Source organism: Pristis pectinata, chromosome 6 (assembly GCF_009764475.1).
Source record: "Pristis pectinata isolate sPriPec2 chromosome 6, sPriPec2.1.pri, whole genome shotgun sequence".
NCBI classification, from domain to species: domain Eukaryota; kingdom Metazoa; phylum Chordata; class Chondrichthyes; order Rhinopristiformes; family Pristidae; genus Pristis; species Pristis pectinata.
This window is the reverse complement of record NC_067410.1, coordinates 22,112,857-22,139,741: the sequence shown is the minus strand read 5'-3', so window position 1 is coordinate 22,139,741 and position 26,885 is coordinate 22,112,857. Positions and strand designations below refer to the sequence as shown.

The 26,885-nt window shown below is 38.2% G+C and overlaps 1 protein-coding gene across 3 annotated transcripts in view; it reads left to right on the top strand.

The window, feature by feature from the left end:
• LOC127571646 (constitutive coactivator of PPAR-gamma-like protein 1 homolog) overlaps positions 1-26,885 on the top strand; it is a 110,753-nt gene that overhangs the window by 9,034 nt on the left and 74,834 nt on the right. For all 3 annotated transcript variants that reach the window (XM_052018223.1, XM_052018225.1, XM_052018226.1), the window contains exons 2-3: positions 12,841-13,087; positions 26,302-26,384. In XM_052018223.1, the coding sequence (XP_051874183.1) occupies positions 12,841-13,087; positions 26,302-26,384 (330 nt within the window). The remainder of the gene's footprint in view (positions 1-12,840; positions 13,088-26,301; positions 26,385-26,885) is intronic.

The window sequence follows — 26,885 nt, the reverse complement described above, 5'->3', positions numbered from 1 at the left end:
TACTTTTTTCACATATTGGCAGTGGTATAATAAAATTTTCACTGGACCTGGTGAGTTTAAAGGGAGTGAGAAATAACCTGGTGAGTTTTAGTTGTTATGCTTCAGCTTGTCTTGCACTTTCTGGTCTTCCCAGCTCTGGCTGCACACCCTGCTCCACTCTGGAATCCTGGTTCACATTAATCAGTGAGCCAGATGGCAAACCATTGGGATGTCCAAACAATTGGATACCAGATTATTGTAGTTTTATTATATTCCAGACTAGAATTTTTGTAAGGGTATCAAATAATATGGATCAATGCTGAATAATGGAGTTGTGGTAATGTTTACCCATGAAATAGTTGAATGATAGAACTGGTTTATTGGTCTGAATGCATTGGTCTTGTTCCTGTGTGAATATGAAAGTTCTCCTGAAATTGCTAGTGTATTTTTGTTCTGGTTTGGCCATCTGCAGTCCAACATTGGTCTCATGGAGTCCAGCAGTGGAGTGGGAACATGCTGCAGTTCTCTGGCATGTGTAGTGAGAACAGCAAATCTATTGTCTCAGTGGAGAGAAATGGCTTTGAGTGATAAGGGAAGTATGAGTTAATTTGTATGTTTTGAATTATCAGAGTTGTTGGGAAGAGCGGCCACCAGACAAGGAAAGGAAAATTATTTGGAAGTTTCTTACATGGAATGTTAAAAGTAGATTTGTTTGTTCAGGCTAAATTTGTCACTGAACTGTTATTGATCCAAGCATGGAGCTCAAAGGAAACAAGGATGATTCCCTTGGTTTACTTCAATATCCAGATGTTCCAAAGATTGGAGGCGTTATGTATAATTCAATACATTCATACTTGAAATTTCAAATAGTTGATTATCAGCCATGACTGTGTTGGTAGCAGGCATACTTTCAAATCAGAAAGTTGTGGATCTTAGAGACTAAAGCAAAGAATCCTAATATGGTACTCATGTGCTCTACTGTCAATGGTATTAAACTGAGGGCTATCTCTCCTGAGGGGTAAGGAAATTCTCCCCAATATTCAGTCCCAATATTTATTGTTCAATCAGTGTGGCTAAAAATAGATTTTACAGTCGTTAAGTTGCTGCATTTGGGAGCTTGCTCTGCATAAAATGCCAGCTATGTTTCTTCCATTATCGTGAGTATACTTTAGAAAAAATCTTTATTGGCTGTCCAGTCCTTAAGTCACCACAAAACACCACAAAAATTCTTCCACGCTTGTAAATATAAGGCATGACCTACTCTCATCTAGCCAAAGATCAGTGATCCAAGTTATACACTGAGAATGGAAGTTGTGTCTTCCTACTCTGCACCCCTCCTACTACCACCCTCCTCCCTCACCAAACCCCTGGTTAAAATGATGGAATAATGCTATTGAGGTTGACAATATCTTCAGCTTTCAGGAAATCATAAAATGATTAAACCTTTGATTTGTTCTGAGTGAAACAAAAATATTAATTTGTTTCAACCTCTAGGGACACTTTACTATGTATTATAAATATGAGAGGGGCAGGAATGTAAAATAAATAAAGATGTGTCAGTTTGAGGTGAATGTAACGAGAAATACTCTACAAAGCCTCTGGGGGGGGGAGGAAATTTACTGGTTTTATTGTGTTAACACTGGAGGGAAACAATAAAGGCAATCTGGCAGATGGAGCAAAATGGGAGTACTAGCTAAAATGGCAATACAACAGAATTTAAAAATCAGAAAATGCTAGAAATAAACAACAGGTGGTGAAGCACCACTGTAAAGAGGAAGAGTTATGTTTTACATTAATGACCCATCAGAACTGGGAACATTTGGAGGTTTTAAGGTGCAGAGAAAGTGGTAGAACAAAAGGGAAAGTTTGTGTTATGGTGGAAGGTAGGAGACATTAATTGACAAATAGGGCAAGAGGGAAGAGATTAGGCTGAAGAAGATATAGATTGGTGAAGCGAAAACATTTCACCAGATCTTGTGCTGAGTTCTGCTCTGCTGGAAGATCAGCCTTTAACTGGGTTGACTGAAAAGCAGTTTTCTGCTCGGTGCAGTGGAAGTCCTGGAACACCTGCACTGTGGCAATGGACTCTGTAAAGTCCAACGGGTAATGCCAAGCAGCACAGATTACGCAGCTCTCAGGTGGGGAAATCTGCCTGCTGAACCTTCAGCAATTCAGGCCTTCTGCAGGTGCAACAATCTCATTAAAATGAATAGGAGAAATCAGCTCCTGAATGAGAGGTGAGCAGAGCTTTCCGTTTGACTTAATTAAGTTAGTTCGAATGTTTTTAAGTGTTTATATGTGTATGTTTTCGTTCAGTCTTTCAACTTTTAAAATTTTAATTTAATTATTTTTGCCAGGTCCTGCATGTTCTTGAATGTTGGTGAGTCAGACATTCGGTTTCAATGATGCTGTCATTGTGGTGGTGGGCAGATAGCAGGGTTGACCTGAACTGTAAGCCACTTTTACACTGTTTATTGTGTTGCCTACCAGGAGAGATCCTGTGCTCTGGCAAAGGATTGCATCCTGGATCATGCTGATGCAGCATGCTCCAAGAACCTGCTGGTCATTGGATTATCTTTCCAATTATGTAAAATTATATTAGAATTATTATACTACCAAGTATAGAAATCTGAAATTAAAGCAGAAAATGATGGAAATAGCATGTTACATGCTCTAACAGGTGGACATAAAATGCTGCGGAAGGATAGATATACTCAGTTTTATATGTTATTTATTCCTCTATCAACATCATGTTTGTGGGAGCATGCAGCATGAATAGTGATGCTGGATTTCCTACAAGTGTCTACTTTTCAGAAGTATTGGCTAGAAAGTGTTTTAGGACATCGTAAAATTGTAAAATTTGTTATATAAATACAAGTTCAGCTGAAGAAATTATTGGTATGCTTATTGCTTGCATTTTCCAGCTACTTGTCAAATTAATTATAGTTAATGGGAGATCTCCCTTGGAGATATTTAATGAGAATCGGAGGATTGCTTGTTTTATGCAATTTTAGCTTCAGCAAATTGAATTGATCATATAACAGCTGTTACAAATGAGTTGTCCTTGGGTTGTCCATTGAAAAAGGTTCCGTAAATTTATTAAGGAAACTGCATTAATAATTGAACAAATTGTAATTACACAGAGTTGGGAGCATATATCTAAAATGGTGGGAGTCATGAAGGAGCTCATTAATATATTAAGTAAATAAGCATTAGTTAAGTAGAGTAGAGAAATTAAATTAATAATATTTGCAAGAACATCTTAGACATAAGTGGCTGAGTTTTGCAGTTAAATGATGATGGTGTTTGCCACCTTTATCACATAGAATTGACAACATCTTTGGTATTTTCATACATGTGTATGCAAATATGGAATCTGAAAGTGGCTGTCAGTAATTTTATCCAAGGTGTACTTTGATGCTGAACTACTGGGATTGAGTGGGGGGAAGGAGAATGGGTTAGCCCTTGTTCAGTGAGGAGTGCAGAAGGACTTGCTGGGAGCAGCACCAAGTATACCTAAAAGAAGATGAGGTGCCAACCTAATGAAGCCGTAATATAGAACTGCATGGGTCAAAAACAAAGAGCAGCATGTGTCACGAACCAGCAACAAAAGAAACACACTGAGCATGATTCAGTGTTAAAAACTATTTTATTAATCACTACTTATGATAATACGTAAAATAAAAGTAAAAATGTTAGTATGTTAGAATTCAAAAATGTTAAACCTCGAACGTTAACCCCAAAACTAAACTCGTCGTGTGTGTGTGTGGGTGGCAAAGTCCAAAACTCCCAGTTCCGGAATGGTTCTTAAAGTTCAGTTCCGCAAGCCATAAGGTGAAACATGAGCAAGGGCTTCTTCAACAACCAGCGTTGTCTGAAGATAAGACGTAGATGTAGAAAAACAGAGAGAGAGTACATACGAAATCCAAATGTTCCACGATGGAACCCAAACGACACTCCAGTGTTTACTCAGTAGTGACTTCCTCACCCCGAAAAGCATCCGAATCGTGGTCGTCCACACACAAATACCTGTTTCCTTCTACAGGTCAGCAACAAAGTGAACTCCACTGGATTACTTCCAACTTCTATACATGGATTTCAGTGGCAGACACAGTTATTGTTTCTCATCCATCGATAGAGAAAACTAGCAGACTGGTGTCTCTCTCCCTTCTCCTCTGCCTCAAACTTTAACCGAATTAGTTCCTGTTCAGCCTCTAACTTCATCCGAGTTAGCTCTCGTTCCCGTTCAGCCTCTAACTTCATCTGAGTTATCTCTCGTTCAGTCTCTAATTTCTTTTGTTCGGCCTCTATCTTTTTTTGTCCCAACTCCACCTTCAGTCATGTTTGTTCTAACTCCATCTTTGCTATCTGCACCTGTCTAACAGGTCTCTCTGACTCACCCCCAGAAAACTCTTCTAACTGTTCTAATTCTTCCTCCTCCAGATCCTCCAACTCCACTGGTTGAAAAGTCACATCAGAAATCACTGGTTTACTCTCAGGAAACTCAACTACCTCACTCAACTCAAACACTTCCTTCTCCAAATAATAGTCAACTATCATTCTATGAATAACTGCTTTTCTCATAGACTGCTTTACTTCTGTAAGGTTTAGCTTTGTCGCAATCTTTATCAAATCATCCTTTTTCGCCATCTCCAATCCCTGTAGGGTTGGTGACTCCAAAAATGCCTTAATATCCATTGCTGCTGGTTTCCACACACACAAGCCAATTAAAAAGAATTGAATCCCGAACAAATCTCGTCAATCTGGGGAACGATCCCAGACGACACTCGTTAATCTTTGGATTGGATCCCGGACGAATCTCGTTAACCTTGGGAACTATCCCGGACGAGCCCCCAATTTTGTCACGAACCAGCAACAAAAGAAACACACTGAGCATGATTCAGTGTTAAAAACTATTTTATTAATCACTACTTATGATAATACGTAAAATAAAAGTAAAAATGTTAGTATGTTAGAATTCAAAAATGTTAAACCTCGAACGTTAACCCCAAAACTAAACTCGTCGTGTGTGTGTGTGTGTGTGTGCGTGTGTGTGTGTGTGTGGCAAAGTCCAAAACTCCCAGTTCCGGAATGGTTCTTAAAGTTCAGTTCCGCAAGCCATAAGGTGAAACGTGAGCAAGGGCTTCTTCAACAACCAGCGTTGTCTGAAGATAAGACGTAGATGTAGAAAAACAGAGAGAGATTACATACGAAATCCAAATGTTCCATGATGGAACCCAAACGACACTCCAGTGTTTACTCGGTAGTGACTTCCTCACCCCGAAAAGCATCCGAATCGTGGTTGTCCACACAAATACCTGTTTCCTTCTACAGGTCAGCAACAAAGTGAACTTCACCGGATTACTTCCAACTTCCATACATGGATTTCAGTGGCAGACACAGTTATTGTTTCTCATCCATCGATAGAGAAAACTAGCAGGCTGGTGTCTCTCTCCCTTCTCTCTCTCTCTCTCTCCTTCTTCTGACTTTTTCAACAACATCATTACGTCCTTTATCTTCTATTGACGTAAGCACGCCCCACACACATACACACACACTCTCTATCTTAAAGGGACTTTCACTGAGTCCGTAACACGTGACAGATAGCGCTATATAATCTCACGGCCAATTGATCAGATTGAATCTTTGCAGTTCTACCACGTAAAGTTGTGAATGGTGGTGGACAGTTAAACAGTTAATGGGGCAGGGCGCTGAATGTGAGTACTAAAGAAAAGGCAGAAGCATTTTCAACCATGTTCAGCAAGGAGTGCTGAACTGATGATCCATCTCTGCTTCCTCCTGAGATCTCCACCATCACAGAAGATGGTCTAAGGTGAATTTGATTCACTCTGTGATATCAAAAAGTGCCCAAGGCATTGGATTCAGCAAAGTCAATGGGATCAGAAAACCTCTTAGCTGTAGTATTGAAGTGCTCCAGAACTAGCTATTCCTCAAACCAAGCTGTTCCAGTACAGTAGCATCACTGGCATCTACCTGAAAATGTGGAAAATTGCCCATGTATTTCACGTTAACACAAGACAGGACAAATCTGATCCACTAATTACCACCTAATCCATCTTTTCTCAATCATTGCCAGAGTAATGGAAGCTGTTGCAGACGGTATTGTCAAGCAGCATGCATTCTCCAATAACCTACTTGCCAATGCCCAGTTTCCAATGCACCCGGCCTACTTGGCTCCAGACTTCATTTCAGCTTTGGGCCAAACATCAACTAAAGAGCTGAGTTCCAGAAGTGAGGTAGAATGACACACCTAGGGACCATTTGATCAAGTGTGGCATCAAGCTGCTCTGGTAAAACTAAATTTGGAGATAATCAAAGGGAGGGCGGCACGGTAGCGTAGTGGTTGGCGCGACGCTATTACAGCACCAGTGCTCGGGGTTCGATTCCCATCGCTGTCTGTGAGGAGTTTGTACGTTCTCCCGTGTCTGCGTGGGTTTCCTCTGGGTGCTCCGGTTTCCTCCCACATTCCAAAGATGTACAGGTAGGTTAATTTGGGTTTAAAATGGGTGGTGTGGATTCGTTGGGCCGGAAGGGCCTGTTACCATGCTGTAAATAAAATTTTTTAAAAAAGTATTCCTGTGGTTGGAGTTGTACCTCACTCAAAAGAAGATTGTTTAGTTTGTTGGATGTCAGTCATCCCATTGCCAGGCATTATACTGCAGGAATTCCTCAGAACAGTGTCCTATACACAATGATCCTTACATGCTTCAATAACGTTCCATCCAGTATAAGATCAGAAAGAGGGAAGCTTGCTGATGATTGCACAATGTTCAATTCCATTTGCAACTCTTCATCAAATGACGCAGTCCATGCCTGCATGGAGCAAGACCTAGATAACATTCAGGTAAGGGTAATATTTGGCAAGTTGCATTCTTGCTACAGAAGTGTTGAGCAGCGACCACCTCAGATGAGAGTCTAACCACTTACTCTTCACATTCAATGGCATTGCCATTGCTGAACCTCTAAACCTCAGTATCCTGGGTGTTACTTTGACCAGAAACTCAATTGGACCAATCACTTTGTCTACATGAGCTGGTTCGAGGCTGTGGATATCCTGTGGCGGGTGACTTGCCTTCTGACCCTCCAGGGCCTTCCTACCAACTGTAAGGCACAAGTTGGTAGTATGTTGTGCCTGAATGAGTGCAACAACTCGCAAGAAGTTCGACACCAGCCGGAACAAAGCACCACCCTTGATTGGCACCCTATCAAGTACACTAAACATTCATTCCCTCCACCACCAGCACGTGGTGGCTGCAGTAATTACTATCCACAAAATGCAATGCAGGTTCTCACATAGACCACTCCAAAAGCACCTTGCAAGCTAGTAATCTCTGCCACCAAGGAGGGCAAGCAGTGTGGGTGTATGGGAACCACTCCTTGTTGTTCACCATTCTGACTTTGAAATATATTGCTGGACCTTCATCCTTGTTAGATCTAGATAATGGAACTTCCTACCCAAAAGTTCAGTTGGGGTACTTTTATCAGAGGGGTGGCAGCGGTTCAAGAAAGTGACAGTTAATGGTGGGCAATAAATGCTGACCTTGTCAGTGATACCCAATTCCCAAAATGAAGAAAGAGTAATCTCAATATATAAATTACGAATTCACCAGAGAATTTTACGCATGGTCCACAAAGGTGTACTTTTCTTTGATTTTAATGAGGTATGACTTCAAAAGAATTACGAATGTCATTCAGATAGTTTACTAGTTTAAAAATATTCTTAAAGCTTCCTGAGAATTTCTAAATCAGCAAACCATTAGAAAAGTTGTAGATTTTTCAAAGATATTTAAAAGTTTAAAATGCAATTGATGGTTTAATGTTCTGAATACATTAAAAACCTGTAAACTTGGCTATTTTTTAAAACATTTAAAACTTAGGTCATTCTGGCTAAGTAAGTCTAACTATACTGTAGGACAGAGTACAAATCAAAAGAGATTTGTACTCAAAAGAAATCAAAATGAGATTAAACTAGCAAGTATTGCAAGTATTGAAGAAAGGGAGAGGATGCATTATGTCTTTAAGAGGATAAGACTGGGGAATTAATAATAGGAAATAAGAAAATGACAGACTTTTTTACATAGTTAAAAGGTACTAAGCCATTCCAATAATGGTAGAAAATTGGGGAGCAAAGGGAAGGGAAGAATGTAAAATAATCACATCATGAGAAAAAGTACTATACGAAAGGCTGGCAAGTACTCTGTACTTGATGACCTGCACCCTGGGATCTTGCCAGAAGTGTCTGCAGAGAAAGTGGAGTTTTACATGTGATCTTCTAATTTTTTTTTAAATTCTGGAGAGGTCCTACTGGATTGAACAACTTCAAATGCAATGCCCTAATCAAGAAATAAGAGGGACAGTAAGTGGTAGTAGTGGGAATAATATTGTTTTATGAAATGGAATTACTCTTTTCTTGTGTTTGAACTCCCAGCTAGACAAGATCTCCATTGTCTTTATCCTCATACAACTTTATATTCTCCTTTACTGTTGCTAACTGTTTTCACCTGCCTGGGTCTTTTAAAAAAAATTCCTGAAACTTTCTTACCTTTCTTGCCTCTCCTCTCTCTCTCTCTCTCTCTCTCTCTCTCTCTCTCTCTCTCTCTCTCTCTCTCTCTCTCTCTCTCTCTCTCTCTCTCTCTCTCTCTCTCTCTCTCTCTCTCTCTCTCTCTCTCTCTCTCTCTCTCTCTCTCTCTCTCGCTCTCCCCCCCTCTCTCCCCCTCTCTCACTGTCTCTCTCATTCTCCCCCAGCTCATTTCGTTAGGAAGCTTGTGTTTGTTCTTAATTTCTCCTTCTTGATTTAGCATCCATTTATAATTGTTTCCATCTCAGAATTATTTAGTATTTTTTTTTCTATATTAAAATTTACTACATAAATAAAAGTTATTTAGATTCACTGTTCTCATAAATATGCTTATCATCCCTGCAATTCCATCTCCCCAAATCTGCAATTGCAACTCCCCAATTACCTTTGTAGAAACTTGGGATATTTTATTAATTAAAGATGCTACTTAAATGCAGTTCAATATTTAGTATTTTGATAATATACGGTAGTGCTTGTTGGTCAGTTCTTTGCTGTTTGTTTGTCTCTTTTTGTTCCTTCATATGTTGCCTGTTCTGTGCTTTTTAATTTCAGTTTCCATAATCTTTGTTTCTGTTTGTTTCTTTTTTTACAGTTTCTGGCTGTAGGTTCTGGTTTTGGGAATTCACTTTTTTTTAATCCACATCCTTTTCCCTGTTTCATATCACAAGAGATTGAGTGCATTCATTAAACTCAAACTAGTTTATAATCACTGATATAGTGTGTGATTGTTCCCATTGTAGTATTGGTGGTTTTGATCTGTTAATTTAACTGCTGAGGATTTTAAGGTTCTGTGAACCATTGAGCCAATGGGAATGAGACTGATAACAGAATTACAGTAGTTGTGGTTGTTGGCATGCAGCAGGAAATGAAGTGGAGGCTTCCTTTAGGTAATCCTTTAGTGCCTTACATCTGAGTACTGTTGATAGTGATGTCTGCAATTTCAGGTGCAGTACAATTTGTGTTTTTTATAGGAAGGAAGAATGTATGGTTATGTTTTAATTCATGCAGACTTTCAGATTTTGTTGAAACTTCAAATTTAGAAATTAGGAATGTGAACTTCAATTCACTAGTTAAGTATGTCAAAGCCTTTACCTTTGCCTCTGGTCACTGAATTTCTAGTTGAATACACACATTAGAAGGTGCCTTCCTTAAGGTGGTTTACTGATAAAGCAAATGTTATTTATTCTGGAGGCTTATGTTTTATATCTTTATATGTATATTTGAGTTAATGTGATTGGAATAATAACATTGCTTAATAGTTCATTTCAGATCTAGTTTCTCCAAGTGTTTGTTCAGATTTCCTTTTGAGTTATTGAGGCACCACTTTGTGCATACAGACACGAATACCATTTTCAGGTCATGGAAATTTTGGTTACACGCATAAATCTTGTGCATTTCTCAAAGATTTAAGAAAGTGTGAGTTAACTCCTACTGAAACCACTTCATGGATTGACTAACCTCAATTAACATATTTATAGCCATGGATGATCAAAATTTGTAGCATTTATACTATGATGATGGTGTGGGCCTGAGAGAGTTGAAGTCACAACTTAATCCATTCAGTGCCTTTTTGGGACTGTTTATAATTCATCACATAAAATTGCCTTTTTTTTAATTCCTGTTTTGGAATCTTGGTGTCATAGGCAAGGCTGGCAGTTATAGCCCATCTCTAATTATGCTTATTACAGGTACTGGTCCATCTAAGTGGTTTGGCCATTTAAGAGTCCACCACATTGGTAAATCTGGTATAATTTAAAGAATAAGCCAAACAAAAGTGGCAGAATTCCTCTCCTCTGCCACTTCAATGAATCAGATGGATTTTAACAATAATTTGCAAATTTGGTCTATAATTACTTATGACTTTTTTCTAAATTCAAGATTATTGAATAAATTTAATTTCCACAATTGCCATAGTGGGATTTGAACTCTGGTTTATGGGTTGTTAATCCAGGTGTTTGGATTGCTAGTTCAGTAACCGTACCCTAAATTTTATTGCTGATAAAACCAGTGAAGATATGAATTCACCAGTTATTCTAGTTCAAAATGCTCTTCCCATTTACATCAGTGCTTTCCAAGGACAGAATTTCACAGCTTCATTATTAGCCACTTTAGGATTGATGGTGATGGTATGTGCAAATTGAAGATGGAGAGCTTCAAAAGTGGCTCTGAGGAACTAATAGTTGATGGCTATTTGTAGAAGCAGATACTGACTTTTAATTTTTACTCCACTATGTCCTATTTTGCAATTTTGTTAGTTCTATTGCCCCATCTATTTAATCCCAATTTTAGGTCATATCTCAATGCTAATCATACATGCTGGTGCAAACTACTACTTTAGATTATTCTGGATATCTAGCAATAATACCATTGTAGACTCCTGTTGAGCAGTACAATGACAAATGGTATTATTGGACATGCATTTAAGCATGCTCTGGGTTTTTGTAACAAGTCATTTTTGTAACAAGTCATTTTTGTAATTCAGGTTTAAAAGCTGAATGGCCATATCATTGGAAAGAGAAAATTAAACTAGGTACAGGGGCTCACCGGGTTATGGAAGAGCTGACTTATGGAAATTTGACTTTGTGCAAATTCTCCCATAAATTTTTAACAAATTTTTCAAGATAGCAATAATAATAAAATGTTTTGTGGTATTCATTCACAACTGGACACAGTGTAAATTCCATTAGTTTAATTATTGGTAGTGTTTTGGTGAATATTTGATGAAATGAAAGTATTATATGCAGAACTTTACGATATGGGTAGCTATAGAAAATGGTTGTTTCTGACATACAGAAAAATCAGCTTACAGACAGTTCTCAAGAACAAAACCCTTGTGTAACCTGGGGACTGCCTGTAGTTCAAAATGATTGTTTTAATCTCTTTTTAGAATCTTGAGATTTTGTAAAAAAAAGAAACTTGTAATGCTTTGATGAATTGCTATCAATAATTAAAACTAGTGGTAGTCATCCTTATGGAAAAAATTAGACATGGAAGCAAATTTGAACAGCAGTAGGTGAAGGGAAGGAGCAAAAGGAAAAATCTGGATGAGAGTGGAGGGCAGAAGAGATCAAATAACAAAAAAGGATGGTCCTAATTAAAAGAAGGCGATAATTGAACGATAGCAGCAAAAGATGTGACTAGAAGAGGTAAAATTGGTAAGGTAAGTTGGTTTATTATTGTCACATGTACTGAGGTACAGTGAAAAACTTTGTTTTGCATGCCATCCATACAGATCATCATCCATACAGGAAAAACAATAACAGAATGCAGAATAAAGTGTTATAGTCAAATCATTGTTAGGAAGTGTTTAAGTACAACCTAGAAACGGAGAAATTGAGCCTTGTGTAAACTATTTGGAGTAATTTCAATGTTTCAACCATTTAGATCTGTGTCAACTATAACCACAATAACTCTTAATGTGGCAACAATTTTTATAAGCGGTGGATGTGTTGCTGTTGAGGATGGCTCCTTCCTCTGATTCAGGGGATGGTGAAACTTGAGCTCAAAATCTAGGTTAGCAGTGCAGTGTGAGCTGGTATTGCTGCAGTGTTAGAGCTACCAGCTGAGACATAAAACTGAGATCTCCTTTAACCTCACGGGTGGATGTATTCTATCCAGTGCCGATTTGGGTTAAATCAGGGAGTTTGTCATGGTATCCTGACTGATATTTATTATTGTTTAACCAGCCTCACTTATCCTCTCATTACCACTTTTACCCTTTTGGGATCTTGTAATATGTTAGATCTCCTAACTGCGAACAAATTCCAAGAGTACTCTATTTGTTACAAATTGCTTCAGAATCTGCTGATCCTAACCCAAAATCAAATGGATGTTTGTATTAATCATTGTGCGACAGTTACAAAAGCTGTAATTTATTTCAGTTTTGAACAAGAATCTTCTGAAACCCAATGATACAGGAGAAATGAAGAGAAAATTGAGGGTGTGGATGCCCTAAAATAGAGGGGAGGAATACTTAAGTGATGTATTAATATTAAGTATTAACATAATTTCCCATACAAGCTTATGGATTTTTTTACTTTACAGCAACCCTATTGAATATTACAGAAGTTGAAATTGAATTTAAGTTGTGCATATGGAATCTCTGAGACAGTTGTGGTTAATGTGAAACTTCCATAAAAATTATGGTTTTATAGTATAGCCAAGAAACGTGGAAACATCAAATGACCTCCTTAAAAGTAATTTTCTAAGGTTTTGTGTCAATTCCAGGTGATGCTTAGATAAAATGCCTGATTATTTTTCAGGTTGCACAGAGCATTGAAGATCACCATCAAGAAGTGATAGCCTTCTGCAGAGAGAATGGTTTCCATGGTCTGCTTGCTTATGACTCGGATTATGCATTGTGTAACATCCAGTACTATTTCAGTGCCCATGCCCTTAAACTGAGCCGGAATGGCAAAAGCCTCACTACCAGCCAATACCTGATGCATGAAGTTGCCAAGCAACTGGATCTGAATCCTAGTCGCTTTGTTATCTTTGCTGCACTCTTAGGTGGGTGAATATATTTTCTGTGAAAGCATAATTTTGATTGTTCCAACTTGGGCAAGGAAATAGTTTCTTGTCTGTGATTTTAAAATATTATTATTCCATTAGAAATTTGTAATGTAAGAATTCTTAAATTTATTTCTGTGTTTAGAATGTTTTACAGCTTTGAAATGATTGAAGATTTTTTTAAACATTTCTTAATGGACACCTGTCTTTCCAGTGTTTCCTTTGCTGCTTGGGTTGCTTGCCATTCACTTGCCAATTTGTTTTCTGGGTACTATTTTTTGGCTATTGCGTAAGAGCAACCTAGCATGATTTGAGCAAGAATAATAACATTATCTTACTCACTGTGAAGGAGATTTCAAATTCTGCAGTGTAGATCAGATTAAAAATTTTCTATATATAGAACCGTTATGATATGATAAACATTACTGAAGTAATCAGCAATAGCTGTCATGGTGGTCAGGAGGAGGATCTAAATATTCCAGTTTGTAAGGTGTACAGGAAAGATAGGAAAAATGGTGAGGGATAGAGTGGTCTTATTGATTAAGATGAAATCATTTCAATGAAGAGAGGTGGTATAATAAATAATAAGCAGTCAGTGAGGACTTCAGGGTAATTAAGAAATAAAAAAGGATTTGAATACTGTGTGTTTTGTTCTCATAGTAACAGCTTTGAAGTGGCAGAATACATAAATGCAGAGATTATTCTCAACTAAAAAAATTGAGAGTATTCTTAACTGTAGATGAGGATTTGTCAAAACTTCATCATATGTGGTTTTGTAATTTACTTCTGGATGATGTCGTGCATTCTAATTAGAGGATCTAGATGATAAACTAGTTGAAGCACCTAGCATAATAACATATGTACCAATCGTCACTGCACTTCAAGGTACATAGGCTGTAAAGAGCTTTGAGGTGGCTTCTTTTTGATATAGCTATATATATAGGGAATAGGCTATATTTCAGTTTCCTCCCCAAAATCTGCTGTTTTGTATTGTTTGGAAGAATTGAGTACTGATCATCTGTAATTAATCATGGCAAAGGGAAACAAAGTTCATTTAGTAAAAATTAAGGACAGTAACACTGAATGGTTTTAAATGCCAAAGGTTTTCTAGCATAATCTCTTGTAGGTTTGTCTGTGATAATGCTGGGCCAGACTTTATGGCCTCAAAGTGAGATATTGCTTGGAACTACATAGTATATACAGGAATTATAATAGTAAATTCAACCAAACTTGGGATAAGTAATCTCATGGAACAAAATTTGGTGTCTGCAGATTATTGTTACACATAGGCTATCAGATTGTTAATGCTCAGACAGCACTTTGTTTTGATTTGCGAGCATTTTTTATGCTAAAAATGTTAATACTACCTGCAATCATATTTAAAATTTGTTTATGTTTTAAGTGGTTAAAAATATTGTGTGGCAATGTGGCGATTGATGGTAAATCAAAACAGATTTGGAATATTTTGCTACTTTCAGTAAAATTGTCATCTTTTTAAAGCTTATTCACAGAGATAAGATTATTTTGCTAAAAATGTAAATATTGTTGATTAAATAATTCTTTATTATGGACACTGTGGTTAGTTGTTGAGTAAAGCATTTTATATTTTTCCAAAATGTTTTAACCAGAATCTTGTAGAAACACCCCTCTATACACTTATGATGTTATTCTCATTGCTTGCACCTATAAGCTTTGTCTGCTTTGAAAATGATAAGTGGCTGTCCTTGGTAGGAGCATACAAGCTGAAAATAGAGAGAAAGGACTCAAAATCAATTATATGTGGCTACTTTTCAACACAGTGAAAAAACTTTCATAACATTGATTCAAACTTCATTGAGGCTGGGTTCTAATGGTCCATGGACAATATGGTATTCTACTGTTTTCAGTTTTTTTTTAATCCATCAACTACATAGAAGTCAAATAATTCACTCAGCTGCCATTTGCTACTGTAAATGGAATTTAAAAATCATCAGATATAGTTTTACTTTGTCTTCAGAAATACTGTTACTGACAGAAAAATTAACAGTGGCTGAAATTGATATTTGCCTTTCGTCTTCCTGACTTATGCTATTTGTATTTGTTGGAATCTAAAACTCCCCATTCATAATCAGCAGTTCTGCCCATATGTTTTGAGAATCTGTTTAGTAGAAGTACTGGTAGCTGCTGAAGGAAAATGCTTCTCTTAGGACAGGTTCAAGCAATTTGTATCAGCTATTTTCTGAGTTATTGCTTTTATCTTAATGATGAAATTATTGAACTGTAAAGCCATCTTCCAGGCTAACTAGATTGTGTGATTCAGCCTCGAGGATAAAGAAAATGTTGGGGTTCTTAAAGCTCAGAGTGGCTCCAACATGATACATGAACACTTGGGACCTGGCAGAGGTATATTTTAATACTTGAGTCAGGTGTCTGTGTATTTGTACAGGGGAGTGCTAATGGTTAATGAGACTGCCAGCTTTAATAGTTTGATTTGAAGAAATAGGCACATTACTGAGGGATAGAACAGTTATTATTCATTTTGTAATAAGCTGCAGCCAAGTACGCAGATTGTTAGGGTTCATCTTCCTGGATAAGCAGTAGAAAATTTAGTTTTACTCAGCTAATTCAGAAACTCAGCTCTCTGATTTTGTGGCTAAGTTTTAGTAGTTGTCTGACAGCAACATGGGTCCACAAGCTTTGGCTGTGCCAGCCTTTGCCTGAGGGTCTCTTAGAAGTATATTCCAATAAGGAAGAAAAATAATGTATTTTGTTTTACTATTTGCAATATTCTAAGGTTAAATTTTTCAGCAGTCTGGCGGTGCCCAGTGATGGACGATACATATTGTGTATATATTGGGTCCTAACTATTCCATTACAAGGGTAGAGTAGAGCCCAAAGCACAAAATTTCGCATGACTTTTAAAGCTGCATTGTTATCGTGCATGTGTTTATTTTTTGGTCGCTAGCAGAAATCTGGAACAAGATTCCTACTAACCAGTCCCTTGTTGGAGGAATAGTGTGCTACATATGAGGGCCTAACTAAATATAAATGAAAAACATTAGTTAAATGAAATGACATTTGGTAAGCCGTGTTTAAACAGGTACACAAAGGAACAGTGGAGATGGCCAGTTCTTGCCTTGTTTTGGGGTTTTGAAAATGCATCTTGTCCAAGAAGACATTAAAAGACAGTATTGAAAACTTAGTAGGTGTCACTGGTTAAGGTATCATCTTCATGGAGGAGCTTACTTCAGTAAGCATCACAATATTAAAAGTTGTCTGTTTTACTATTTGATAGTTGAAAGGAAAGGTGTTGAAGCCGAGGTGATGGTTATTGAATATTGGCAGTCATGTGGTGAATAGGTGGTAAACTTTAATGCTGTACTGAGGAAACCATATGAAGCAGAAGAAATGCAATTAATTTGATTAGCAGACAAGGTAGAATTTGTTTGGTAAAGGTATTAAGAGAAATGGATCAGTCATTAACTAAGTTCACTGGCACAATAACCAATGTCCTGTTCCACTGTTTCTTGGAATATGAAGGACATCTAGAGGTCTTGCAGAGCCTGTATAACCGCCACCCCAATCCCACTGCCCCCAATTATCCATCAACTGAGGTGCCCCATTGGCTATGAAAGACAGAACAAAACAAAAGAATTTGTTGGAAGCTGCTTGGTTTTTAATCTTAAACATTTGCAGTTAACTGCACAGCATTGTTATGGACTGGTCAACACCTTGGGCAGTTTAAAATTTCTAAAAATTGAAAGATCTGCTCCCACAGCTTATAAATGATATCATGTTGGTGATTTCTTTTACAACAAAGTGTATTTTATTAATCATTTGAGTGCTGAACTACTGCACCATGATTGAACTGTCATATTTGATTTCTAAATTGTCAGTAATTGACTTCTAATACCTGAATAAAATTGATGCCCATGTTTATGACTGGTTGGAGGTGAGCTTCTCTACCCAACAGAGCTTTGTGAGCAATTCAGTGGTGGATGTAAAGTATGGTAACTAACATTCAGAATCAGGTTTATTTTTGCTGACATTATGTGGTGAAATTTGTTTTGCGGCAGCAGTACAGTGCAAGACATAAAAATTACTGTAAGTTACAGAACTAAATAGTGCAGAAGAGGAATAATGAGGTGGTGTTCTTGGACCGTTCAGAAATCTGATGGCGGAGGGGAAGAAGCTGTTCCTGAAATGTTGGGTCTTCAGGCTCCTGTATCTCTTCCCCGATGGTAGTAACGTGAAGAGGGGATGTCCTGGGTGGTGAGGGTCCTTATTGATGGATGCCGCCTTCTTGAGGTACTGGCTCTAGAAGATGTCCTCTATGGCAGGGAGGGTTGTGCCGTGATGGAGCTGGCTGAGTCTGCAACTCTCTGCGGCCTCTTTTGATCCTGTGCATTGAAGCCTCCATACCAGGGGGTGATGCAACTAGTCAGAATGCTTTCCACTGTACATCTGTACAAATTGGCAAGAGTCTTTGGTGATATACCAAATCTCCTCAAATTCCTAATGAAGTAGAGCCACTGGTGTGCCTTCTATGTGACTGCATCAGTGTGTTTGGCCCAAGGTAGATCCTCTGAGTTGTTCACACCCAGGAATTTGAAGCTGCCTACCCCTTCTACTACTGACCCCTCAATGAAGATTGGTGTGTGTTCTCCCGTTGAGTATGAGGTTGTTGTTGCGACACCATTAGTCGTTCTTTACATACAACCAGGAGCTGGGAGAATCACTTGAAACTTTCTTAACTGAGCTAAGACTGTTAATAGATAATTGTATATTTGAAGGACTCCCTCATCAGTGATCGGATTATTTGTGGTTTCTTGGAGTGCATCCTGAGGGAACAGCCTGTTCTAGAAAAGTGCATACAGGCGTGCAAAGCTGTGGAACTATCCAAAGCCAGACTAGATATGTTGGATGTCCAGCAGTAAGCAATACATGTGGTAAACAGTGAGTCAAAAGGCAAAAAAGGGAAAATGATGCAGAGATTGCTCAGGGATTGCTGGTATTATAGATGACAGCATCATCGGCTGACTCAAGAATTGCCCTGCATATAAAGGAGAAAAGTCAGCTTGGTGTGACTTCTTTTATAATTTTGCGTGATGAAGAAGATGGGGAATGTCCAGTGAGTTGATGAAATCATCTGTGCAGGAACAGAGGCAGGGTCAGATTCATTGTACCATTTGAAAACAATGTAATTGCCAAGTGAATTCGGCAAGTCATCAATCTTGATGCAGTGCACTTGAAACTAATGAGTCATATGGTGGTGAATATAGCAAGAGTACATTGAAGCCTGCTGGAAGATGCTCTGTGAAGGTGTTAAATCCACAAAATCAAGAGAGAAGCAATGGGAATTTTTTGTGGTAGACCTTAAAGATGTCACGCCTATTCTTGGAAGTAGTACAGCTTAACAAAAAGGATTGATAAAACTACACATGACAGGACTATGAAGATTGCTCCTGCACAAACAGCCACTTCAGCCAACCCATGAATGAATATTTCTTTCATAGAACAGAGAAACCAGAAGTGCAGATGTGTAGGAAGGCAACTGGAGGAGCTTGTATCATGGTACAGCACATAGAAACCAGGCAGTTGTTTTGTGACATATGTTAGTAGTTAGTATCACCTGAAGAAGTGACTAACTGCTCTCTGGTTTTGCAAAATTGTTTAATGCAGAACTTGTCATGAAATTTCACATGGCCCAGAATTGATATTGAGCACTTTCAGAGCCACTCATGTCCTACTCCCTTCTTGACTTCATGGAACTGTACCCACATCTATGATGGGCATCATAGAATGCACCAGTGAGGGGTGGTGGAGGGTGCCTTGGATGGCAAATCCAGATAATGATCCTTATTTAGTTTTGAAATCAAATAGTGATCTTGTGCACATTGAAAAACATGTTCAGATGGATACTGATGAGAGGGACTCATAGCACATTATCATAATTAGACATCGCAAAATTATAAAGGGAAATACTTAGCAGATTAAGCAGCATCTGTTGAAAGAGTAAGTTAACATTTAGAGTCAGTGACTAAGAGATGTAGCAGATTTTAAGCAGTTGGTGGAAAGGAAAGAATAAAAGAGAGAGTCTAATGAGGATACACGGAGTAAAGATTTAACTGACAAAATGGATAATGATGCAAGGCAAGAATGGATGTGGGAGTTGTAAATGGGATAGAAGTTATGATCTGAAGTTGCTGAACCCAGCATGTTTCTGGAAGTCTGTGAAGTGTCCAGTCGAAAGATGTAGTGATGTTCTTCCAATTAAAGTTGAGCTGCTTAGGAACAATGTAGGGAACAGAGGACAGATGGTGTGGAGAGGAGAATTAAAATAACAGATAATCCAGAATTTGGCATGTAACTTCAAATTGAATGATGCTGTGTAACAGAGCAATCTGTGTGTTGGTAAAAGGGCAGGTTGCACACCTCCTGTGCTTGCACAGAAAATTGTAGAAGAGAAGGAAAGTGGGGTGTTGGAATTGATTGAAGAGTGGGCTGAGGTGTCAAAGTGGGAATAACCAATTTAGAATGTTGAAGGAGCTGCGTGCTGGAGGTGTTAGAAATAGATGTTTGGTTGGAAGGTAATGACAAGGAAAACCTATTAGGATTATGGTAGAGAGTGGAAAGGGTGAGAGCAGAAGTTCAGGAAATAAGGTGAATGCTGTCAAAAGAAATCCTCGGTTGGGGGGGGGGGGCAAAATCCTGGAAGCAGTGGTATTGAATTTGGCATCATCAGAAAAACTAAACTGAGAGAATAGAATAGGATCCTAGAAGTAGGTTGACAGTTCTATTCATTCATTTATGGGGCATTGATGTTGTTGATAAGGGTAGCATATGTTGTCTAGACTGTCTCCTGGGTAGTTTTGCAAGGGAGGAGGGTTAAGAATCAACTCTGTTGGTGGATTTGGAGTCACATATAGTCCATGCAGGTTAAGGATGATGGTGTTTCTTCCCTGGAGAACTGTAGTCAACCAGATGGATTTTAGTGAGTTTCATTGTCACCAATACTGACATTGCTCCACCTGATTGCTGTTCCATAATTTATACTTTCTTGTTGTCATTGTTTTATTGAGAGTATGTGTGTATATATATAAAAATAGTGTATTTTTGACCAGAGAGGGGAAGTTGGCAGCCTGTTTTTGGCATTCACCCATTCATTAGTTACGTAGACCATATGGTTTCTGTGCTGCATGTAAAGCCAAGTATGGAAGTTTGCCCTGGCATTAGTTATTTCTCTGATTCTTCTCAATTTATAGGTAACTTTATCTTTTGTAAGTTCTATTCAGCAAGTTGTTGAGTTTCTTTTCCAGTGTTGCTCATTGTCATAGTTTCTCTCTTTAATGCTTTTGTACTTGACTAAAGAAAATATTGTTATGATACTCTATAAATTTCAGTATTGTTCAGTTGAAGCCTTTTGGATTTTTTTTTGATGTTGATAATAGTTTAACTACTGAAAGGTAATCCCAAATGATATAATGGCATCACTTCATATAGCCACAATTAATAGGACAGTGAGGTTCATGTATAATGTCTTTTGATTATGTTAATTTGGAACCATTCATTGGGCACTTTGGAATCTTTGTGCATGTTTATATATAAAGCCATGTTGTTGAATGATTTTGATTGAAAAGCTCAAGATGTTGGAACTTTCTTTAATTCACAAAATTAACTTCAACCCTTGCTGAGATGCATGTAAGTTGTTTCTTTTTTTAAAAAAAGGGAGGGGGGAAATTAAGTGGTACCAATTTAAAGCGGGGTATGTAACATAGAGACCTGGAAGTTCACATACACATCTTTGGACCTGGCAGTATGTTGAGGTGGCTGTCAAAAATTGAATATGGAGGGGTAGATTTAAGGAAAACTAGATGAGTTTCTGGTTCGGCCTGAGTTATAGTATCCAGGTCTTAGGATGTCAAGCCATTAGAGAGAATGTAGAAGAGATTTATTGCATGGTACTAGATTATGTGAAGAAGCTGGAAAAAGAGCAGCAAAAGTTGAGGGACTTAATAAATATGTCCACAATTCTACAGGGTTGGTGATGGTGCTGCTTGAATGTAGGGAGTGGGGGGGGAGTGGGGTGCAGAGAAACTGTTTTTACTGACTGGTTAGTAACCAGGTGACAAACTTTAGTCAACTGGCAGAAAAAAGATCAATGAGGTGAGAATATTTTGTTTCAGAGAAGTCTGGAGTTTTGGTACCTATTGAGTAAGCTCAGTTAACCCAGTGACCTGGAGTTTGCTATCATTGGTGACATGACTACATTGATCTGGAAGTTGACCATAAAGATATGGTGATTTCTAGCACAGTCTTTCCTCTTTCTTGCTGTATTTGCTATCTGGTTTTGACTCCGGGGAATCGAAAGCACAACTTCGAAGTGCTCAAATTAGCTAATCAGATAGAACCATGAAGGAAATAGCATAAACTTTGATATTTTAATCATTTTACAGATCACAAAGCAATAAATGGAAGATTAAGTAGAAGTTGAAAAATCATAAATAGACATTTTTAAAAATAATATATATTTAAAGAATATACAAATAAAATACACAACATTTTAAGCTCTTTGTATTTTGAACTACTTATGTACCCTTACAGACAAAATTAGTTTTTCAGGGCGAGAGTATGCTGAGCTGCAATTATAGCTTAGTATACCATTAAAAGCTCTTGGACCTTGCCCAACAAACTGTAATAATTTCAAGAATGAAATTTTTATCAGTTCAGTAATTTCCCTTAATGGAGACAACTTGTAAAACAACATTTGGAGGAGCACTGAGTCACTGAAAGCAACTTAGAGATTTCTGTGTTAAACTACTTATGCACAGAAATCTTGAAGTAACTTTCAAGTCTCGCATTTCATGTCAGACGCTGACTGTTTTGTAATTTCAACCACAAAATCTTAGCCAGTGTTTTAGTAATTCTTTTGTGATGCCTTCTGTTGGAGGAAATGTTGTAAATCATAAAAGTGCAGTTGGCATGGTTGACTGATTGGAATAAGTTTCAACATCTGGACAACACACAAGTCCTAATACACCTATCAAAAGGCACAGGTTAATAGTGGTACCAAACAAATAGTGTGCACTTGGACAGTTAAATTGCAGGTATAGTATTTTTTGTCCATGTTGTCAGTGCTAGAAGTTCTTCAGTTGGATGCAGGGTTTGGGCTACAGGCATACATGGATTCTCATGATAACTTTTTAATTTCCAAATGAAGTTGCTTGGGTTACTTTGCAAGAGGTACCATCTCTCAAAGTGTGGTGTGCATGGAGAGGAAAGAAGATAGAATTTCTATCTTCTTACAGCAGGGCTCAAGAATGATCTCCAGATCAAGGCCAAAGGGCATTTTAGGGCAAACTGAAAAGGTATTCTCTTGAGGCAGCAGGGAATCGAGCACAAGCAGACACTTCTCTGGTTAATCAGGACGATGCTATTCCATGAGTTCTCCCCAAAAATATATTTTGCAGGATACGTTGATTATATAATTTGTAGATCTTGAGGTGTATACAGGCATAAACCATCCTCAACCCTTGAGGAATTGCCTACGAGTACATGCGAGTGTGACAATACATTAGTGCAGAATCTGCGTATTTCAACAAGTCATCTAAAGAGGTCTCCTCAACTGGGTCTTGTCAATGGTTGAAGAGTCGCTCCTTAAATGGAGTAGAAGCATTCAGAGTGCACTGAACACCTCAAGTCCCTGTGGGAGCACACACAAATGCAACAGCAGTGTTGGAGGGAGTGTGCTTCTCCTCTAACTACCTGTCTGCCAACACAAACCACCTGTTACTTAGCCAGTTTTCTATCCATTTTGTAACAATCCATTTATTTTTTGGGGTTCAATTTTGATGACATTATGTGGCACCTTAAAGTCATAGTCATACAGCACAGAAATGGACCTTTTAGCTCACCCTCTCCATGCTGACTATCAAGTACCCACCAGTATGAAAAAAATAATCCATAAGATTACATTGATCTCAATTAAATTTTACAGAATGTAAGATGATCACCACCCCAGCCAGTACCTGTTCTCATTTGGCAATGCTTTGGCTTACATGAAAAACAAGACCATCTAACATCCAAATTTCTCGAGTTCAAAAAATAATAGTGGTCACCTTTATGCTGCTGATCAAAAACCTTATTCTTTAAGCCTCGGGTAGTGATATCTGAGGCAGATTGCAGTATACATTAAGTTTGCGTTTTCTGATGGCTTAATCAAATTTATATGCTTGAGTTTAATAAACCCAATTGGATGAAGATTTATGGCACCAGCTTGTGGGCAGCTGCACATAAATTAATGTTCAATAATCTGACGGCATCATACATTGGAATTTTTACTCCATCTGCTCATTTTAATGCTGTTTCAATAACCTGCCCATATAAATCAGGGTTTCTTGTTGCCAAACTACAAATGCAAATTAGTTAAAGCAGAGTAGTAGTAATGCTGAGATTTCACTATACTGATGCTGAACTTTTCCTTTTGTTTTCATTTCCAGCTCTGCAACTGAGATCCTTTTGGAATCATTGTGGTTTACTGTTGAGATGCCTTTTTCCCTTCTATTATGTCATAGTGTGTTTCCAATGGCAAATATGTTGTTACCTATTATGGTGAAATAGGAGGAGAGTGTGACGTAATTGCTCTGCACCTATTCTCCGGCATCACCATTCAGGATTACATAGGTACAGGCCTGTAGATTATATTATTTGTTTGATGTGTGATGCTAGTGGAGGCCCTGAAGTACCTGGAACTGTAATTAAAGCTATTAAAATGCATAGGTTGCTGCTGTGAACATGGTAAATATTTGTCTAAAAGTGTGGTTAACAGGAAGAATAAAAACTATCTAAGTTTGTTCTGTTTCTTGTGAAACATTAAAAGGCTGCAGAAATAGAGTGATAGGGTTCACAAAGTTGCAGTTTCTTTTCTGCATAACTAAAATCTGGCATACCATAAAATGTGCTGAAAGCTCCCAGACCTCAATTTGCTCACTAAACATTATGCTTACTTTGGGTGACCACAGACTGAGTTTTTCATTTTGCTATAGTGCTTCCTGGGTAATAGGAGTTTAAGAAATCCCAGTATTACTACTACTACGCTCCATTCGGCTGCTTTTTGATCACTAGGGCCTCTTATTTGAATGGCTCCTGCTTCATGGCAGCTGACTCCTGAGACAGGCTCGCTGCAAGTTTTTGCATTCCTACTATGGGCAGGCATGGCCCATGGGTTTACAATTTTCAGAATATAGAGAATGCATGAAGCCTGTTCTGTGAATGCTGGTGCACAGAGACAGACAGTAGTCATACTCCTACAGACATTACTTTGGTATTTCCACCAATTAAACAACATATCTAGCGGCAAAAGGAAGCTGATTAAATCTCTAATGTAATGTGTCTAACATAGCTGCCCTTAAATTATCCTAGAGCAAATATGTTCCAAGGTTAGGGTGTTTTCCAGAAAGAAAATTGACTCTGGCCCACATAATTTGATATTGGGACCAAAGGCTTGCTCAAAGAGATAGGTTTCGATGACTCTTTTAAAGGAGGAAAGAATGGTAGTGAGGTACTGATATTTTGGGAGATAATCATAGAGCTTTTAGGTCTTGGCAGTTGAACTCAAGGTTGCCAAAGGTAGTGTCATTAAATTCAAATTGAAAGTTCAAAAGGCCAGATGATGAGCATGGATGTCATTGGATAATGGGGCTGGAGCAAGTTGGAGAGGTGGAGAGGGTTGAAAGTGTGAATGGATTTGAAAATTGTTAAGAATTTTAAAATCAATTTTACTTAATCAGGAATTAAGGGATATCATTTACCATAAGGATGATGGGTGAACAGGAATTGTAGGTTAGGACGTGGGCAGCAGGGTTTGCAACGTCAAGTTTATAGAGACTGCAATGAGGGAAGCTGGCTCTGAATCTATTGGAATATTCATGCAGGGAGATGAGCTCAGATGCGGTTAGAATCGGGTGCAGGTTATGGTGGTAGAAATAGATGGTCTTAGAGACGGATTAAAATGAGGCACGTAACTGAATTCAGAGAAACAAAGGACTGCAGTTGCTGGAATCCAGATGATGTATGTTATTGGAAGTGAGGCTGACAGAGATGGGGGAGAATGTATTATGATGACTGCTTGCAGTAAAGGATAAAAGGATAATCCTAGAATAATGAGCAGATTTTGCAATTAAGAACAAGGCTAGAGAGTACTTTATGACTCTGAAGGGCTGCTTGATATCTGATGTGTGCATTGGGTTGTCATCTGTTTGATGGCCTAGTGTAGATCTTTTTCCTGCTGTGCTTTCAGATAAGATATTTTGTTTTGGGGTCAGAGGGAGGGTGGTTCAAAGTTTACAGTGAGTACTCTGGTAGGAAACTCCAACTTTTTTGCTGATAATTCAGATCTTGATGTCCATATCGTTGATTTGGAATGGTCTGTGATCCACTGAATTCTCCATAGCTATTAAGTTTGCTGTTAATAACTTTAAAAAGAAGCAGATTGACCCTTAAGGTGCTGTAGGGCATTACATCTTGCAGCATCACAGCTTCCCATTACTCACTTCCTCACTGACATGGCAAATGCAAGAGATTCTTGATGCTTGGATCTATTGCAGTTGGACTGACCACAGAAATTTGGCTATGGCTGGTGATTGCATGTGCTATTGCAAATAATAAATTATTGGGCAGCTTAAGTCAACAAATCCGGTGATGCTTGTTGCCTGATAAAAGGATGTTATTTGTAGTTAACGGTTAGTGTAGCAGGTAAGCACGGTAGTGTAGCGGTTAGCGTAATGCTTTACAGCGCCAGTGACCTGGGTTCAATTCCAGCCACTGTCTGTAAGGAGTTTGTATGTTCTCCCCGTGTCTGTGTGGGTTTCCACATTCCAAAGACCTACAGGTTAGGAAGTTGTGGGCATGCTATGTTGGCGCAGGAAGGGTGGTGACACTTGTGGGCTGCCCCCAGAACACTATGCAAAAGATGTATTTCACTGTGTGTTTCAATATACATGTGTCTAATAAAGATATCTTATGAATAAATATTAGTATACACTTGATTTTTGTCACTGTAAATGGTGCACTTCCATATTTCTCATTGTTCAAATTGTCTTCTTTCTTTATTATGATTTTTTAAAAAAATATTCAGCATAGCGCTGGTCAAAAAGGACGACGTAAGTGGTCTTATCACATTTTATATTGGAAAATAAAACATTTTATTTTACATTTTCCTTCTCCTTTCCCATTAGGCAACCATATCCTACCTGATGAAGATTTGGCTGCCTTTCACTGGAGTTTACTGGGTCCAGACCATCCTCTAGCCTCATTAAAGGTAAAAATAATTATAGTGGTAATGGTAATGATTGCAGCTGGTTGAGCTTTCCTTCAGTGATTGATATGGTAAAACCTCTTGAAAACTGTTGCCAGAATATTTGAAGCTGAAATATTTCTTTAACCAGAATTTTCTACCCTCAGCATGATAGTTATCTAAAGCAGAGTTGATAGCACATTTATCGCTCGACTTCTTCAAATTTTTTTTTGCTTGTCCTCCTCTCCTATTCATCTTATTCTCTCTTCTTCCTGTACTATATGCATTTCTCTTGATAAAACCACTGTTTTGGGAAGTTATTGATGTGCTTGCCATTCCTTGGATGCTTCATTGCTTCAATTACTGACTGCTTGGAGGTGAACAAGATTTCCGAAGAGTAATGCTGCTGATTTTTCTTTGCTTTTCTTTGGGTAGGAATCTAACTTTCATTCTGTCTCCTTTTGGCAAGGGACTTGGAATTGGGAACCTATTCTGTGGAATATCCAGTAGAAACTTGGACACTCA